At 40.1% G+C, this 19,861-nt stretch overlaps 1 protein-coding gene across 3 annotated transcripts in view; it reads left to right on the top strand.

The window, feature by feature from the left end:
• The window catches only part of tncb (tenascin Cb), a 48,119-nt gene that overhangs the window by 9,112 nt on the left and 19,146 nt on the right, over positions 1-19,861 (top strand). For all 3 annotated transcript variants that reach the window (XM_087798363.1, XM_087798361.1, XM_087798362.1), the window contains exons 2-8: positions 10,779-11,325; positions 13,316-14,536; positions 15,623-15,886; positions 15,946-16,061; positions 16,434-16,587; positions 18,065-18,334; positions 18,841-19,026. In XM_087798363.1, the coding sequence (XP_087654489.1) occupies positions 10,854-11,325; positions 13,316-14,536; positions 15,623-15,886; positions 15,946-16,061; positions 16,434-16,587; positions 18,065-18,334; positions 18,841-19,026 (2,683 nt within the window). In that variant the 5' untranslated portion in view covers positions 10,779-10,853. The remainder of the gene's footprint in view (positions 1-10,778; positions 11,326-13,315; positions 14,537-15,622; positions 15,887-15,945; positions 16,062-16,433; positions 16,588-18,064; positions 18,335-18,840; positions 19,027-19,861) is intronic.

Raw genomic sequence — 19,861 nt, 5'->3', positions numbered from 1 at the left:
TCTTCCACTTGTCTCTTTCTCTGTCTGTCCACTTTAGTCTTTCTTTTTCTTCCTTCTTTTTCCCTCTGTTCCTCTACGTCAATGGGCAAAAAGTCGAAGGGCAGTAACAGATTTCTGTGCAGCACTCTAGTCTTTCCTGGGCCTGTCTCAGGTCTTAGCTCGTATACTGGACTCAATTTGTGCTTTCTTTCCGTCACTACATGGACTTGATCCTCCCAATAAGACCTAAGTTTTCCCGGTCCTCCTCTTTCTTTGAAGTTCCGCACCAGCACTCTACTCCCTGGCTGCAGTTCTGCTCCATGTATCTTTTGGTCATACTGCTTCTTCGACCTTTGTTGTGCCTTCTGGACTGCTTCTGATGCCAACGCATATGCTTCTTGCATCCGTTTCCTCCACTTACTGACATAGTCACAGTGAGATTTGCTTTGTTCACTTGGTGTCAAACCAAACATGATGTCGACTGGTAGACGGGGGTTTCTGCCGAACAGGAGATAGTATGGGGCATATCCCGTGGCTTCGCTACGTGTACAATTGTACGCGTGTACAACCTTTGCCAAGGAGCTCTTCCAGTCTGATTTGGCTTCTGGTGTCAGATTTCTCAGCATGGAAAGGAGTGTCCGATTAAACCGTTCTACCTGACCGTTCCCAGCTGGATGGTAGGGTGTTGTTCTGGAGCCCTTTATACCGCAGTATTCTTCCAACTTTGAAAACAACTTGTTTTCGAACTCTCTGCCCTGATCATGATGTAACTTGGCAGGAAATCCAAACTTGAGCACAAAGTCTCCGAAGATCTTCTCCGCTGCCGTCCTAGCTGATTTGTTGGTACAAGCATAGGCCTGGGCGAAGCGCGTAAAATGATCCATGACTACCAAGATATACTCATATCCTCCTTTGCAGCTTTCCAAGTGCAGGGAATCTATTGAGACCATCTCAAAGGGGTATGTAGTTACCACATTAACCATTGGCGCTCTTGTTATCTTGTTTGGACGCTTCTGCTTTAGGCAGCGGCACACCTTGGTGACGTAATGATCCACATCTCTTTGCATACGAGGCCAATAGAAACGATCACGGATCAAACTGAGTGTCCGCTCTACCCCGAGGTGTCCCATTTCCTCATGCAGTTCCCGGTAGATCAGCTGATGGAGAGATTTTGACAGTACCAGTTGAGCTCGAGCTCCTGACTTTCTATACAAGATACTTTCGTCGTTGACAAACAACTTGTTTTTGTCCCGCACCAGTATAGAAATGTCATCACGTCGGTCTCTCCCCCCCAGATGAGGCCACTTCCCTGCTCTGACATACTCTAGTACCTTTCCAATGACTTGATCATCCTCCTGCGCTCTCCTGAGTGTCTCTGTGGAGATTTCTGCCACTGGGGTTATTACTCATTCCTGCTCTACATGAGTACACGCTGCATGAATAGTGACTGGCCACATCCAAGGTTCATGCTTGTCAAACTCAAGTTGAAGTGCCTGTGTGACGGTGGCGATCACCTCTGGTTCCATCTCTTGTGAGCAGGCATGCATATACTCTTCCATGTTAAGCGGCATACGCGACAAGCCATCTGCGTCTCCATTAACTTTCCCAGGCCGGTATTTGATTGAGAAGTTAAAGTCTGCTAACTCTGCAATCCACCGGTGGGTGGTGGCGTTCAGCTTAGCTGTGGTCAACACATAGGTTAAGGGATTATTATCTGTGTAAACTATAAAAGATGGTGCATAGTACAGATAATCACGAAACCTTTCACAAATTGCCCACTTCATTGCTAAGAACTCTAACTTCCCTGAGTGAAGGTGGTAATTCTTCTCTGGAGTAGTTAGTGTTCTTGACCCATAACCAATGACGACCAATTTACCTTGTTGTCTCTGGTACAGTACTGCACCCAGCCCCTCCTGGGAGGCATCACAATGCAGTACAAACGGCTTCTCAAAGTCTGGATAACCAAGGAGTGGTGGATGCAGCAGATAGTCAAGCAGTTGGCAGAGCACTTTTTGGTGTAGTTCTGTCCAGGTGATCGGCTGTCGAGAGGGTAGCTGATCTGACTTCTTGCATTTTCCTCTGGCCTTACTCGCTTTTGATCCTTGAACATTGCCCTCTTTAGTCTTATCTGTGCATAACAAACTGTAAAGTGGTTTTGAGAAGTTCGATATATACTGTCGATAGTATGAGAGGAAGCCTAGCATTTTCCTCAGGTCTCCCACAGTCTCAGGTTTACGGTCTTTGAGTGCTTGTACTGGTGCAATTTCAGCAGGGTCCATGCAATAGCCATCTTTGGACACAATCTTTCCCAAAAATTTGACCTTGTCTCTGAACATTTCACATTTCTTTGGTGTAAGTTTCACTCCATGTGCCTGATAACGGCGTAAGACTTCTCTCATATCCTTCAGATGGTTTTCAAAAGTCTTGCTGTGGACAAGATTGTCATCCAAATATGGTTGCGATGTCTCGTCTCTCAAACCTGCGAGGCACTCCTCCTTACTGCGCTGAAACTCTGCTGGGGCCGAGGACAAGCCAAAGGGGATCCTGACCCACTCGTACAAACCCCAGGGGGTTATAAAGGCTGTGAGTGGTCTGCTACTCTCCTCCAAGAAACCCTGATGGTAGGCCTTGCCCTGGTCCAAAACTGAGAACCATGCACTTCCAGTCAAGCTATTCAGCATGTCCTGCACTCGGGGAATGGGGTGGCGATCGGGAATGGATTTTTGATTCAGTTCACGGTAATCCACACATAGGCGCAAACTCCCATCCTTCTTGCGGACACAAACTATAGGTGAGGAGTATGGGGACCGGGATTTCTTTATCCATCCTCTGTTCAGCAAGTCCTCCAGATACTCCTTTACCTCCTTGTGAAGTGGCTTGAGTACAGAGGTGTAGGTGCGTCTGACTGGAGTTGTGTCACTCAATCTGATTTTTAGCTGCAGAGATGGTATACAGCCCACATCCTGGTCATCTTTAGAAAATGCTGTACTTTCTTCCCTCAACATTTGTCTCACCTTTTCCTGCTCGTCTGGTGTCAGGTGATCAACTGCCACTGGAGGGTCCCATAGATCTTGTGTGCATTTATCTACTGGTCTGTTGCACTTTTGCTGCATTCCAGGAGTGCTGACAGTATCTTCTCTGCTCTCACTTGTACTAGATGTTTTGATTTTGTTTCCATTCACTGTGGCTGGTCTTACATCTGCTGGATATATTGCTTTAACTTGTTGTAATTGTCCCAGCACTGTACGGGGGTTGAGAGTAATGGCATGGTTACTCATTAGTGACAGGTATCATTACCTTGGACCAGCTTCCCTTCTGCAGGCAGATGACAGCTTCCAAGATGTTCAAGCCCTCTGGCCACTTAGGTACCTCCTCTGGTTCAAAAACAACTTCCTGTTTAGTGGAAAGGGGACCTGTCCTCACACTGCACTTCACCTTTTTGGTCTGCCCTGCAGGGAACACAGTCTTTGTTTTTCCGGCTCTTACTAAACCTTCTTTGTCATGCAGGACACCACTTTGAACTACACTTATCAACCCACTTGCCTTCTTGGAGTCAATGGAGAAAGCGTATTTTACTACAGCAGGTATCACTTGTGGATGCTGCTCCATCCCATTTATGACTAAATGCTCAATCACATTGTAGCCGATGATTGGTGGGTCTGCTATTCCTGGCTCCCTTGAGACAAGCACTGGCACAATGAGTTCTGGTTGTGGGCTCGAGACTGATCCAAGTCTGAACTTGATCTCCACCCAGCCTGCAAAGGGGATATCCGTCTGGTTTGCTGCTTTTCCGACAAGGGTCTCCTCTTCACTTAGGAGTTAATCTAGGCTCCTTAACTGGATTTGTGGAAAGCATGATTCTCTCCACCTGTCATTTATGATAGTGACCTGCGAGCCTGTATCCCACAATGCTTGCGTTGATACTCCCTCAAAGGAACAGTCCACCATGCACTTCCTACCAATGAGGGCTCTCAACTTTGCTTGCCGATGTAAAGAGAGATGACTGTTGTAGGTAGCACACACGATCTGTTCAGTTCTTTCGCCTTTCTGTAACTCTTCCTCAAGCTGCTTGATTCTCCCATGCAGTAACTTATGCACCATGCTATCCTGTTCAGCTGGGCTTGGAGTAGATTCTCGTATAGGTGCAGTAGTTTGTATTGTCACCTTCATGTTGTCTGGTTTCTCAGTGAGTCTCTTTGGTCCTCTGCAGCCTCTCGAGAAATGCCCCGACTGTCCGCACTTGAAGCAGTGTTCACACTGATCACTTTTCCCTTGCTCCTGACATGCTTTACATCCCATCCTGGTATTTGCTCTGATAGGGCGGTTAGGTGCTTGGGGGTTACTTAAGCTTTTCCTTATGTCAGCAATCTCTTCCCTTAGCAGCCTGACCGTTTCATAAAGCTCTGACTCTCTTGGACGAGGGACAACGGTCGGTTTCTTTGGCTTCACGACTTCAGCCGACTGTTCTTGAATACCTACTCTAGCTTCAGCTACACCATGACCATGCTGATTAAACTGCATACCTGTCTGCATTTCATTGACTTTTGCAACTTTGCTACTTGTATTCTTTTGCTTTGATTGTCGTTCTGATTCCACACTTACTGCATCATTCATCTTGTCAATAAGTATCTCATCTGTCACTTGCTGATCGTCAAGATAGGACTTAAGCTGAAATTTGATGTGGTCACTCAACAGTCCAGTACTTAATGACCTCAAGAATTTCTTCTGAATGAGCTCAGGGCTGTACTGTTCATCTGACCCAACATCTCTCGAAGCGAGTAGCAGTCTCTCCTTTAGCTCAATTGCTCGAAAGAGGAAGTTTTGAAGGGACTCACGGCTTTCTTGAGTGATATTTACAAGTCGGCGGTAAAGATCTGTTGAACTGTCCTCTTTAAAATGTCCTCTTAGTATGGTCTTCAACTGTTGGAGAGTTATGTCACTTTTTATCTCAAGCATGTCTCGCAGACTCAAACCAGGGTTAATTGACTTGATCACTGCTTCGATCACCTCAGTCTCACAGTGTCCTTTACTTAGGCCTCTGTCAATTTGATGCATCAGGTTTGTGTACGAGAGTCTCTCTTTTTGTCCTCTCTCTCCTATCTGACCACAAATCTTAAACTCTTTCCTAATTGTCACTTCTGGAAGCCTGTTCCCAATTGGTACCTTCTGTAGACCTGCATTTTGACTTGCAGAGTTGTTATTTACTCTTTCACTCAGCCGCGCAACTTCATCCTGTAGAATCTGATTGTTTAGCTGAAGTTGTGAATATTTTTCTCCTATACTCAATTCTTCAGCTACTTCCGGGCTGGATTTTGCAGTGTTTTCTGAATATTCTTCATTGTCAGAATTTCCGTTGTTTTCTGTAATTTGTTCCACTAACTTCAACATTGTCTGAAGATGCTGTGTTGCAACATCTTGTTCTTCATCATTTATCACATTGTCCATAGATTGTTATTTTTCTGATTAACGCTCGCCTTGTCATGACAGTTCCACTTGTGACTTTAGCCTCAGCACAAACCTCTTTGAGCTGGTTCAGCTGCAGCAGCCATAGTCTCTCAGACACCGTCTCTGCCAGCTCCTCCAGATCCATTGCGTTTGCGGTGACCACGCCCCCCTCTGCTGTCAATCAAAAGTAGTGCAGGTGCTCCTCACTGTGCGGCGATAATCATCCCAGCGGTGCCTCCAAAATATGTTGCGCAGAACCATAAACTAGATTCCAGGCGTGCATTGGTTTCGATTATTTTATTTCTCTGTAGACAGAAACACAGAAACACTTCACTCGGCTGCTTCGCACCTGCTCGCTCTTCATCGAATGACTCGAATGAGCCGAACGGACCAATATTTAAATTTACACATATTATCAAACCTTCCATTCTCAGTCTCACCATAAACATTCACACATGCGCACATACAATACATACTTCTAATTTAAATACAATAACTTCTCGCGGGTAATGCACAAACTCAGACGCCTCTTGTCAGTCTAACACACGAACAACTATCACACTTTCTGCATATCACTGACATATTATTACCATTCGCGTCACTCTTATTAACTTTCTCGTACATTCACCGACCTGTAGACAGAAACACAGAAACACTTCACTCGGCTGCTTCGCACCTGCTCGCTCTTCATCGAATGACTCGAATGAGCCGAACGGACCCACAAAGACCCTAAAGCTGCCCATAGTGCCTGCTAAAGTTTAACTCACTGTCCCTGTCTAAAAATAGAAATACAATTGTTCTGCACACATGAATGATACAAATCAACAAAACTCACAAAACAACATAAAATAATGAGAAATAAATAAATAATAAATAAACAAATAAGAAAGGGGTGCTCCTTCAATATGTAAATATTGCTATTGCTCCACATTGACAATTCACACAACATGAAAATGATGTTTTTTTTCTTACCTATGATGGCTCGGAAAATCAGTTAAATACATGAACACCAAAGTAGTGAAGCCATCATAGAAGTGAACATACCTCCCTGTAAAATCAGGCATTATTACGCATTATCAACGATATAACAAGATGTAGGTTTAAGCAATTTGTAACATTGCCTGCTAACCTAGGGTATTAGGAAAGCAATATCAGCATGCAGGTGAAAGGAGGGTCTTGAGCAGACTTCTGGCGATAATTTTCCATTATCAGAGGACTGAACCATTGATATTCACGTCTGGATTATATTTTCTGGTGAATCCTGTAGCCGATTAAGTCTGAAGAGTTTGCGCAGGATCACGTAAGTACTCTAACATAAACCGCAGCTCCTGCCAGACTCAATCCAGCATTGAACATTTATTTCACTCATTCTTTCTTTCTGACAAAGGACTTTTTGACTCATTGTTTTTTTTTACTATTAAGATTCAATTCAAGTTTTATGTTGTTATATGGCCATTTCTTTGGAGAACATGTTTACTAAAAATAGGAATTATGTCTGCTCAACGGGACCTCCTCGGTTGCATCTTGAATATTTAATTAACAAACTTTTTTCATCCTGTAACTCTTTGATTGTCAATATCTTCTTCAGTTTATGGTTGCTTTTAGGGGGATTTACCCAAGATGTTGTGTTATGCCCTGATCTCAACTATTGGCATTCAAACCAACCAATAATTGCTCACCTTATTCTTATTATTGTTGTAATGAAAAAATAAAAAACAAAATATATGTAGTTGTCATTTTACTTAAGGGTGACAAAAATATCTCAGATCTGTTTTTTTTTAACCTGTTGCTGTCCATCAAAAAAAGAGCAGCAGAAATAAGCAAGAGAAAAGTTATGTATTTATGGGTAGTTAATGGAATTTAAAAATATACTATAGATGCCAAAAAATTAATTGAAGGATAACATCAAAAACTTTAAGAAAAAAGGTCTACCAATAGCTATTTTTTTTTTGAGAGATACTTTTCCATAGTTGTGAAAGTGTATTCAAACAAAACCCAACGCATGCATTTAAAGTGACTGATTTTCATGTATAGTCAATGTAGGTAAGCTATTATGGCCAACAAACTGTCACGCTACAATATAGAAGCAGCATATGTAACATCTAAAGATCCAAAACCTTGTGTTAAAAAAATCAGAATGAAGCAGTATTCAGTAAATGAAACAATCTGAGCCTAGGTTTTGTAACACATTAGATATATGAAATTAAGCCACAATTATGGCTCTCCAACCCCCTTGTTTGACTTCCTTTAAAACTAACTTTAGACCTAGCCCCCTGCAGATTTTTTCATGCCACAGAGGAAGTGGGAGTATTGCAACAAACAGTGGACAATTGATCTTGGACCTCTATTGTACTCATCAGTATATGTCTGTATGTACAAAACTCACTTTTAATTTAAATATTTACATTTGAAAATGTGCTTAAGGTTTGTCACGCAGTGTCATCAATTCCCGAAGTCTCAACCGTCAAGGGCCTTTTCCTAATTTTTTGGGACTCCTGTTTTTGTCTCTATGTTGTCTTGGCCATTAAGAGTTTTTAAATCTGTAGGTATCCCAGAAGCTGCGGTTTATGTTAGAGTACTTACGTGATCCTGCAAACTTTTCGGGCTTAATCGGCCACAGGATCCACCAGAAAATATAATCCAGACATGAATATCAATGGTTCAGTCCACTGATAATGGAAGATTATCTCCCAGAGTCTGCTCAAGACCCTCCTCTCACCTGCAGGTCAGAATTCTGAAAGATAAAAGTGTAATTACATAATAGCAGGGCCTCAGCCACATGTAGGAGTCTTGATTGGATCTACCATGGCTGTGAGGTGACACTGGTGACAGGCAGAAATGCAGACTTGCTTGTTCACGTCATACATCAAGTTGATAATTCCTTATATATGTATAGAGAGATGCAATGCAGACAATAACTCCTAACAAAGATTTTAGCTTATACATAAAATGACAACTTCAAAAGATAAAGATTTTAGGGATTTAGTTTATGTTGCAAGCTAAGCAACGTTTTCCAGTAACCCTTTTAATGAAATTCAATCCTCGGGTTGTCTAGTGAAAGGAAAAAAATCAAGTTAAAGAACAGAGAGAACTCTGTGGGTGTGCAGGAATGCTGACCTGCCACTTTCAAGGTAACAAGGGCGTTTTAGACTGTAGTGCCTTATGGGCAGCTCACAGATGGTTGAACTATACACCAGAATTAATTCACCATCTTGGGTTATTATTTCTGTGAAAAAAGGTAGGGGCTTTTTACATTCAGGTGTTCCAGGGTTACGCTCAGTAACCTTTTCCTAAACATGGACAGACAAGTAAGCTACCAATTAGAAAGCCATTAAAAGTCCTGGACTTTTTAATGTGTCAAGCCATCTCTACTCCTTTGTAGTTAATCCAAAGCTAGCCAATTAAAGTCAGTACTAAAGTATTATACAAGTAAGTAAGTAAGTAAGTAAGTAAGTAAGTAATATTTATTTATATAGCGCTTTTCGAGACCAGGGTATGCACTATTATACTCTGGTAACCTGCACAAATCTGTAGTTCACGGTTAATTCCTAAATACTTCTTCCGGATTTGAGTCTTTAGTTCATTCAATCATTGTCATTGCTCATGATCTGCTTCTGCTTCTGGTCTTTCAATCGCTCATTTAGTCATTAATAAATAGAAAAACAATTCAGAAATAAATATACTAAAAGCATCGATCTCATCTTTTATCATGTTGTTGTCACTATAGTGCTGTTCCTAATTTACTATGTTATTTTTTTCAATTCATCATTATGGAAGTATATTAGTGCCATCGGAATAATAAATGGTTGAATTTAATATTTAAAATATAAATATTGTAACTTTTGAATTTCATATATTACATTTTAAATTCAATATTAAAAAATTGGAAGCCCTTCAAATTCAGTATTTAAAAATTGAAAGCCTTTAAAATTCAATATTAAAAGATTTGAAGCCTTTTAAATTCAATATAAAAAAATTTGAAGCCTTGCAAATGTCCCACACTAACAGTGCAACCAGAAAAAACCAAATGAGTACTGAGCTACTTGATCATACTTTCTGCCAATCATGTCTTGTGGCACTGTTATGTTGAATTTGAAAGGCTTCAATTTTTTTTAAATATTGAATTTAAAAAGGCTTCAAATTTTCTATATTGAATTTAAATGGCTACGAATTAAAACAAAAAAAATAATAACATTAAATAATGTAAATTAAAACATAACGAATGAAACCTTTCAATATTTGAAATATTAATTTCAACAATTAAATATTTTGATGGAACTGATATACTTCCATACACCGTTTTTGCTTATTTCTGCTTTTATGCAAAGCCCCTTATGACTACTGAATATCTGAAAGGTGATATATAAATACATTTATTATTGTTGTTGTATACAGTATATTTGTGTTCACACACACTGTCATTTCATGTCTTCCAGTTTGTGTGAGGCTCAAAGTGCAGACAAAGTAATAATATTTGTTCTTTCTGTGGTTTTATTATTTATTTCACTTGTAGTGATATGATACAATATATATGTTGGAACCACCTAATGTGGATGTCAACCGCGGTAATAGGTGTTTTCACATTTGACTACGTGATAAGAAGTGATGTCTGAAATTGGGTTCTCATTGTGGTCCAGCCCAGACAATAATACTTCAATCGCACATGCTAAAAACAGAACACACACGAGTTCCGGGAACAAACCTTGTCTTCGTTGCTCTCGCAAGAGGACATCTCCCCATGTCATGCCACTAGTCAAAGTTAGAAATGCGATTGTGGTATGAAGTGTGAAGCACGGGATAGTCGATGCTGTGAAAATATAAGTAATTTCACAGGGTTTTAAAATAATATAGAACATGAAAAGTGCTGTGCAAGGACTTTTTAACCCTGACATCATGTGGGGAAGGGACACTATCAAATGACTTAATAACGTTTGCATAACGTTTGCATTTTTTTTACTTAAAACACTCGGTACGAACACAACTTTTATTTGTTTTTTGTTGTTTTCTTCAAATTGTTGTTAATGTCATGAAAATAGTTCTTCGTATAAGTGTATTCAATGCAAAACCATTATGCATGCAAACTGTTCTTTTCTAAAAAAGTGCAAATATCTACCTGCAATTTTCTGTACTTTTTTTACTTTTACTATTATTATTGTCTCTATCTAAACGGTTTTCATTTTTGCCTTTCAGTCTGACAGTAGTGTATCTATATAAGATTTGTCCCAAGAGAAAAATGCAAAACGATACTGCAAAATCAGCTGTGACTTAACTTAAAAAAAAAAGGGTTTATAATTATTTGAATGTTACAAATGCCTGTAAAACTTCTCCAATTCGCTTTTCTCCATGTTTTTTAGATTTCAGCAAAAGGTAGCCACATTTGGGCCCCAACTGGATACACCTAAACGTCATCAGTGTCCCTGGGTCCGAACATGGGGATGAAAAGGATCCTTTGGGGCTGCTTTACTTTTGCCTTGGTCCTTCAACTCTCCAGTTCTGGTCTGGTTAAGAAGGTGATCCGTCACCGCAGAGAGGCTCTTATGCCGAAACAGATACAAGAAAACTTGACCATGCCCAGTCATGACCAACCAGTTGTTTTCAACCATGTCTACAACATCAATGTTCCAACCGCTTCGCTTTGCTCAGTTGACCTTGATTTGCCCAGCGTCACAGAGCTCAAGCATCAGGATCTCCCAGGCGAAAGGCAGAATACAGAGCATATGGAACACACAGTGGATGGTGACAACCAGATCATTTTCACCCATCGGATTAATATTCCCAAAAAAGCATGTGGCTGTGACAACCACCTGCCGGACCTCAAGGATATCCTGAACAGGCTGGAGATGCTAGAGTCTGAGCTGTCTAGCCTGAGGGAGCAATGTACGAGTGGGCCTCAGGTTACAGGTGGGTGTGCATTTTGCTGAATGTCCTTTGATATGTCTGCAGGGACAGATGAATATATCAATTTGTGTTTTAAGGTGTGCGAACATTGCATAACAAATTTATAGCAAACCCTACAGTGGAGAGTGTTTAAGACTCTGTTTCAAAATTAAAACAAATACAAAGTGAGGGGTGTTTCATGACTGCTACCAGTCACCTCATTGAGTATCAACTGAAATATAAACCTCTTAAAGTAAAAATAATGGATCCATTGATCATATCTCAATGAAAAGAGAAAAAAATACCACAAACACCATGCAACAACAAACCAACCTACCTTACATAGAGAAAGCAGGCAGCCGTGGGGAAGAAACAGACATGGTGGAGAGAACTACAGTATCTTTCAGCTGGCCTCCAAGCTCAGAGTCTACCTGAGAGAGCTTGATGTTTTAGCCGGTTGGAGGAAAGTCTGGGTCTACCCGCTGAGGCTGTTACCCGATCCCAGATCAATCCGACGAGGACGATGGCTATGACCATGCAACAATGAAGAAATAAAATTGTAAATAAAATGATTAAAAGTAGTATAAAGTATAGTATAATTAAAACATTTAGAAAATACTTTAATAATAGCATCGGAAATTATGCAACCCTAAAACATTTCTGCTTTATACAACTTCACACTAAAACAAAACATTTTGCAAAATAAATACACTGGACTCAGTGCTACAGATGTCAGTTGACATATATTGTCAAATTGCATCTTTTTGAACTTCACTTGTGAGGTATTCTATTGCTGTGGCTGCAGGCTGTAATTTTGACATGATGGTAATTTGAATCTATAGTTGGCTTTCAAAGAACCTGGACTTATTTTTTTTTCAGCCAATAAGGATCTAATGACCTAATACCAACCAAGAGTACCAGTTTGTACAATCTGTTGACTGTTACGAAACTATTCACAGCTGAGATTGCGTGTTTCATGATTTGCTAATGGCATTAGTGAAACACGAGCAAATATTCAATTCATCTGATGTAACACCCGACATTTTAAGTCCCTTAAGAAGTAGCAATAGGACCGTTATGTAGATCAGATGGCATTTGAAATAAGATAGATAAGAGATCAGAGGAACCATTGAACCATAGTAAATCAAGCTACCTAATATTACATTATAGTAAACGCTTTTTTGCTGTTTAGTATTTAGTTTCACATATAATATTCTGGAAAAAAAAATCAAAAAATTGCTTTGAAGATGTGTGGTCTCAGATCAATCAAGATCAAGCGAGCTTTTGCCCTTCTGCTCCACGTCTCAAGTAGACCTGAAACATCACTGTAAAGATGTTCTAAAATAAATAATACGCAGCTGGCACTGAAATCTGTCTGATGTAATCAAGATTTTTTGAAATACAATAATACAAATTATGTCAAAAGATTTGTTGATAGGTTAGTTATGACTATTCAAACCCTAAAAAGATTTGAAAATACAGTAACCTATGAAAGACTATGAACAGCTCTAATATCTATCTAAATCCATTAAAACTATGAAAACTATGGTAAATATTTTTGAAACAATACATGATTCAAAAATATTGAAAAAATCACTTCACATGGACTTGGAAAACAGAACTGAAGTGGCAGCAACAATTCTTCTTATAGATGAACACTTTGGATGAAAAATCAATGACTCGCTATTAAAGGTGTATGAAATTAATTGGTTTATCTTGTCTCTAAAAATAACATTGATGTTTGATTTCATTGTGTGGCATGTTTGAATTTTGGTAAACTATAGGATGACGTGCTCTATGCTTAAATAACCATTTGTGAAGCTTGTAGTTTTAATTGAGGTGAACACAGTGAACATAATTATAAGTCATTAATTAAAAAAAATGTAAATGTTTTTCCCAACTGAGGTTTGTACCAATAATGAAAAAAAATGTCTTTATTGGGAGTGGTTGGTGGCCCCACAATGGCCTTACAATAATTCAAAGTCAGCTAACAAATATGTCCTGCTTCTTTTAGGTGAAATGTCAACAAAACCCTACTGTAATGGCCGTGGTAACAGGAGTGAAGAGACATGCACTTGTGTATGTGAGACTGGCTGGAAGGGTCCCAACTGCACAGAACCAGAGTGTCCCAACGATTGCCAAGACCAAGGCCGTTGTGTTGATGGAAGATGTGAATGCTTCGAAGGCTTTAGAGGTGATGACTGCGGAATTGAACTGTGTCTACTTGACTGCGGGGACTTCGGACACTGCGTAGAAGGGTCTTGTCTTTGTAAGGAGGGTTTTGTTGGGGAAGATTGCTCTCAGACAAACTGTCTCAACAACTGTCTGGGCCGTGGACGCTGCATTGATGACGAATGTGTTTGTGATGAACCTTGGACTGGTTTTGACTGTTCAGAGCTCATCTGTCCAAATGATTGCTATGACCGAGGTCGCTGTATTAATGGTACATGCTACTGTGATGAAGGCTTCACTAGTGAGGACTGCAGTGAGCTGACATGTCCTGGAAATTGTCACAACCGCGGCATATGTGTAAATGGTCAATGCATGTGTCAGACTGGCTACAGTGGGGAGGATTGCTCAAAGCTCACATGCCCAGGCAACTGCAATGAAAGTGGCCATTGCTTCAATGGAAGGTGCATCTGTGATCCAGGATTTGAGGGTGAAGACTGTTCAGTACTTTCCTGTTCCGAAAACTGCAGCAACAAGGGACAGTGTATTAATGGAGAGTGTGTATGTAATGAAGGATTTGAAGGTGAGGACTGCAGTATCCTCTCCTGCCCCAGCAGTTGCCATGGCCAGGGACAGTGTGTAAATGGGCAGTGCATATGCGATAATAGCTTTGCTGGAGAGGACTGCAGCATCAAGACCTGCCTCAAAGACTGTCTAGGACGAGGAGAGTGTGTCAAAGGCAAGTGTGTCTGTTTTGCTGGTTATGCCGGCAAAGACTGTTCAGAGCTGACCTGTCCTAACAACTGCCAGGATCATGGCCACTGCATCAAAGGAATTTGTTTTTGCCAAATGGGCTTCACAGGAGTGGACTGCAGCGAAAAAACATGTCCCAAAAATTGTCTTGATAGAGGCTTTTGCAACGATGGTGAATGTGTGTGCTATGAAGGCTTCAAAGGACAAGACTGTTCAATACCAACATGCCCCGCTGACTGCCAAAACCAGGGACGCTGTGAGAATGGATTGTGTGTCTGTGATGAAGGATTCACAGGGGAGGACTGCTCTGAAGGTAAGAACATTTTCTTAGACTTATTCTATACAACCAAATCTTAATTTTATTCAATCTGATAAGTAACTGGGTGACTAGTCCTTTGACATAACTTAATGAATCAATGAGCTATAGATGGTTGAGATCTTGGCTCCTGCATCTCTGTGTGGCTCAGCAGTGGAGAACAAGTTCATTACATTGATAGTAATCCCTAAATCCTTTTGCAAGAGATATTGTACCCAATAACTGTCCAGAGAGTTCTAAAGCAAGAACACAGGGCTGAGAGAATTTGGGAAGACTTTTCACCTCATCTCTCTAGCCAGCACCTGTATATTGCTGTCCTAGAAAAAGTGTCCAGAAATGTACTTAAAGGGCAACTAAAACCTGACTCTCCTGACTTACTCACATGTTTCAATTGGTGAAGTATTCCTCTTCAAGATGCAGTAAAGCCCTCATCATGATGATGGTCCGCTTTGAAGTAATTCTTTTAAAAGTTCTCTCCCGTCTGAAATCTCGGCATATGAGAGGTTACAAGAGCAGAGCACATTATGAAGTAATAATAGGCTTAGCTCCTTTTCCAGCCTGCTTTAATCATGCCCCACATGGTCCCTTGGAGTACGGGACTTTCAGGATTGATGAAACCTTGGTACCATTCACAGAAGAGTGGGTGTGTTTGGGGTAAACTAGAGTTAATCTTTAGAAAAAGAAAAAGAGTTCAGTGGTTGGGGCTTAAGCACATTTTATTATATAAATATTTCATTAAAAGAGAGTTTTGTGCAAACATACACAGATTAAGTACTGAGTATAATAAAGGTCCAAGATCAATTTAAGAGGCACTCTAATAAATATATTAGTTAAGCTTTTAAGTGTTAAATAATATAAGATATCACAATATCCTTGCGCTTTCTTCCTTAAACTTCCATCTCTTGTCTCTTCTTTTCTTTCAAAAAATCCCACTTAGGGTATCCACAGAGTTCTAGAGCTTTTTTTTTTTATGTGGCCTTAAACCTTTCTTTCCTCAGTGGGGGGAACCTTTTTGCCTGTAGTTGAGGGTTTTGATGGCCTTCCCGATTCTAGGAGCAATTATGTTTTGCCATTTCATTGTAGTATCACCTCCCAAAGACCTCACTGTGGTGGAAATCTCACCTGAGACAGTGGACCTCACCTGGGACAATAAGATGCGTGTGACTGAGTACTTGATCACGTATGTTCCAACTGCTGTCGGTGGGCTTGAGCTGGAAGTACGTGTGCCTGGGGACCAGAAGATGGCCACAATCCGTGAGCTTGAGCCTGGCGTGGAGTACCTGATCAGTGTGTATGCTATTCTCAATAACAGGAGAAGCATCCCTGTCAGTGCTCGGATTGCGACGCGTATGTATAACAGTTGAGATTTTGTCCCATAGTATTTTAATAATTTTTCTTGGTTTTAGATCTACCTGAGCCTGAGGGTCTGAAGTTTAAGGCAGTTAGAGAGACATCTGTAGAGGTAGAGTGGGATACACTGGACATTCCCTTTGATGGTTGGAACCTCATCTTCCGAAATACAGTAAGTGTCTTGTGCACAGGAGGATGTTTAACCTCTTGACCTACCTTTGTTTTGCAGTTCTACCATTTCAACGTTTACCAGTCTGAATACATCTATTCACTGAATGCAATATAATGTATATAAGTAAAAAAGTTTATTAAAGGGACGAATAAATTGCTTAAATGTATGTTTGTATTACATCTTACTTCTAATTTTTACTGCAGTTTCTACAATAATTGATGGTTGAATCAGCTCAAATTTATCTATTACGCAAATTATTTTGTCAGAGCTAGAGTTTTAAAGCCATACAGGTAGACATTTTCGCCTCTGTTAGTTCCACGCATGATGACAGGATTCATATTTTTGGTTATGACTGAGATTTCCATTTGGCAGAAAGAGGAGGATGGTGAAATTCATAATTCTCTTGGCCGTCCGGAGACCACCTTTGAGCAGTCTGGTTTGGGACCAGGTCAGGAGTATGAGGTCAAGCTTGAAGTGGTGAAGAACAAGACGCGTGGGCCACCAGCTTCAAAGAACATCTTTACAAGTGAGACTTTAATCCAGCTATTAATGAATCATAATATTTACAATATGTATTAAAAGTATTTGCACATTTTGGAAATCTTATGTTTTAACTGTTTAAATGTGATAACATATTGTATTTACACATACTGTTGTCTTGGTTTATTTAGAAATAAAAATAAAACATTTAAATATGGGCTGTCTTGAGATCTAAAAAAAAAAAAAAGAGTTACCTTGAGATTTTTCTTTAACCTAGATTCAAGAGGCAGTAATATAATAATAAGTCAATAACTGCCAAAAAAGACGCTAACCTAGGCGTATGTGGTATATATATATGTATCAAAGTGTCACATCAAAGTGGCATAAGGCTAAAGGAATTTTAATTTGTAATGTAGTTATTTGGATTTGCATGGCATATCAGTGGTAGCAGGGAGCTAAATACTGCTGCAGAGTATATATATGCAGACTTGGTAGAAACATTAGCTGCTTGAGGAGGCCAATGCCCTGGAGTCCAATGCCCTGGAAATTGTTTCAGTAGGTTTGTTTTGCAATGTCAAGGATCTATCCATAATCTTCAGTGGAAAGGGGGGGAGGGGTAGACAGATGGAGAAAAGAATGAGGATATAGTGAGAGAAAAGTATAGAGTATAGAGTAGGGCAGAAGAATCCATGCAGAGTCATAAAGATACATCTGGATCTGTAGACATGGTGGAGATCCTGGATCCAGCAGTAGCTCTAGAGGTTGAGCCATGGAGCTCAAGGACTGAAGAAAAGTGTGGGTTTAAACTGCACAGAGAGATGGTGGTTCTGGTGTCTAAAACTCCTACAACAATCTAAGCCTATAGCAGCTTAAGAAAAAACAAAAAGGGCTGGTTCAGGGTACTCTGTCCTATCGATACGCTTTATCAAAAAGATGAGTTTTAAGACAACTCTTAAACATAGAGAGGGTGTGTGCCCCCAAAGGAAGGAAATGCCTGATTTTTGAAATGTCAATAAGAGGTGGTTGACGTGTACATAATGCTTTCAGTCTGATAGATAAGAATGCAGCACTGAGGTCCAGAAAAACAAGAACTGAAACACGGTCCTTAGCATGTCGTTGCTAACTTTTACCAGGGCAGTCTCTGAGCTGTGGTGTTCCCTAAAACCAGACTGAAACACTTCAAATTGATCATTCTCATGGAGATAATCACAGAGCTGACTCGCGGGCTCTTTCTCCAGTATCTTTGAAATGAAGAAAAAATTTGAGATAGGCCTATAGTAAGAGACAATAGACAGTAGTAAAGCGTCTTTACAGGTACTAAATTAAAATCACATAATACAATAAAAAGCTTTCTTAAATGCTGTAGCATTAAATCAACACAATAAAATAAGGCATTAAAAGTAAAAAAATCAATAGCTTTGGAAAATGTGTATTTTTGTTCATGAGCACAATTGAAGGTGATCTAAAAATGAGGGGCCCTATATTTCTTTTACAGTTGACATCTTTTTTTTTTCATTTTTAAGGAATCGATGGGCCCAGTCAGGTGGAGGTGCGTGACGTGAGTGACACCACAGCTCTTGTCACATGGTTCCAGCCAGTTGCCGATGTGGATGGAGTCAGCATCTCGTATGGAGCGAGCACCAATCCTTTTGATCGCAACGTGGTTGAACTGTCTTCATCTGATAGCCAATACCACATGGGAGGTCTTACCCCCGACACCCAGTACGAGGTGTCATTGACAGCTCGCAAGGGCGATCGCAGCAGCATTCCTGTCTACGAGTCCTTTGTCACAGGTGGGACTGTACATACTTATTTTAGTCAGGATCTTCTTCAACTGCTAAGTTGACAAATCAATACACTTTTATTTTTACATTTTTTAGCAAACCATGGTTAATAAATAAATATAATTTTACAACTTAATAGGAAGGTTAACAGAGTAAATCTATCAGGTCATCTCACAAAAGATTTACACTACATCCTGGTTATAATTAAATGGGAAGAGCATTGTATCTGTGTTTGACAGGTAGGCAAAACTTATATAATAACCAATGTTTCCTGGTGAGCCAGTGCAATGTCATTTATGCACTGACACTAATATCCATGAGAGTTTAAAATCATAGTAAGATATTCTGTTCCAACAAAAAAGGATTATAACAATAATTGCCCATTTTAAGAACCTATGTTATGCTTGCATTTACACAATATCTTATACATGTATTTATTTTTGTGGTGCATGTCTTAAACACATTTATGCAATTGTTTTGATTTTTCCTAAAGACTCGACTTGTTTGTGATGCAGACTTGGATGCCCCCAGAGACTTGCAGGTGGTTGAGCTGACAGATGAGAGTATCACCCTTGAATGGAAAAACAGCCAAACTCAGGTCGACAACTTCCGGATCAAGTATGGACCTCTATCAGGAGGGGAACATGGAGAGCTTCTTTTCCCACGGGGTGCCAAAGACACAACACATGCTGTCATTACAGGTACTACAAACTAGCTACCCCCAAAAAATCAGTCCTTAAAAATAATATGGAAACAATATGCTGCTCATCTGTTGTCATCATTGAAAATAGATTGGCCACGCAAGACATTGTGAAAATATTTGTATTAGAAAAATAATATAGAATCTAGAAGCTAGGTTGCAAATTGATGGATGTAATTTAATTCATAGCACAATATGTTGACACTTGGCCCTTAAAGGAGCATGATGATATTGTCACCTAAACAGTTCTCTAAGGAGGGAGGTTTTTTTTTGTTACTACCATAGCAACCTCAGTCCACTGACCGCCTCTTCAATGGAATGAGTTGAAGCAAATCTTCCTTCTTCCAACAATGCCACTAATTGCAACCCCCATTTTCACAAGATAGCTTATTAGCCCCCCTTCATCATGGGTAGCTTGTGCATCAACACAAGCAGGCCATCTCATCGATATAGGCTTGAAATAGAATACATTTTAAAAATATTGCATATTTTTCTGAAAATATGAATGTTAGGCATGTTGCTAGTCTTGGCTGATGAAGCTTTACAAAGCAGTGGTTGTCTACTGTGATGTACACTTTGTACACTGTCCCATCTAATTACAAAATTGAATGTCTATTCGTGCTGCACCTTGTCGTTAAGACTGTGTTGGTTATAAACACATGTTTGTTTTTTACCATGCAGTTTTTTCCAGTCAATAAAAGTTCTGTTTTCTTAGAAGAGTGCCCAGAGGGCGCACAGTGGCGCAGTGGTAGGCGCGATCGTCTCACAGCAGCCAGTTCACGAGGGAGTCTGTGTGGAATTTGTATTTTCTTCCTGTGTTGTGTGGGTTTACTCTG

Source organism: Callionymus lyra, chromosome 1 (genome assembly GCF_982586985.1).
Source record: "Callionymus lyra chromosome 1, fCalLyr1.hap1.1, whole genome shotgun sequence".
Taxonomy (NCBI): Eukaryota; Metazoa; Chordata; class Actinopteri; order Syngnathiformes; family Callionymidae; genus Callionymus; species Callionymus lyra.
This window is presented reverse-complemented; position numbering and strand designations above follow the sequence as displayed.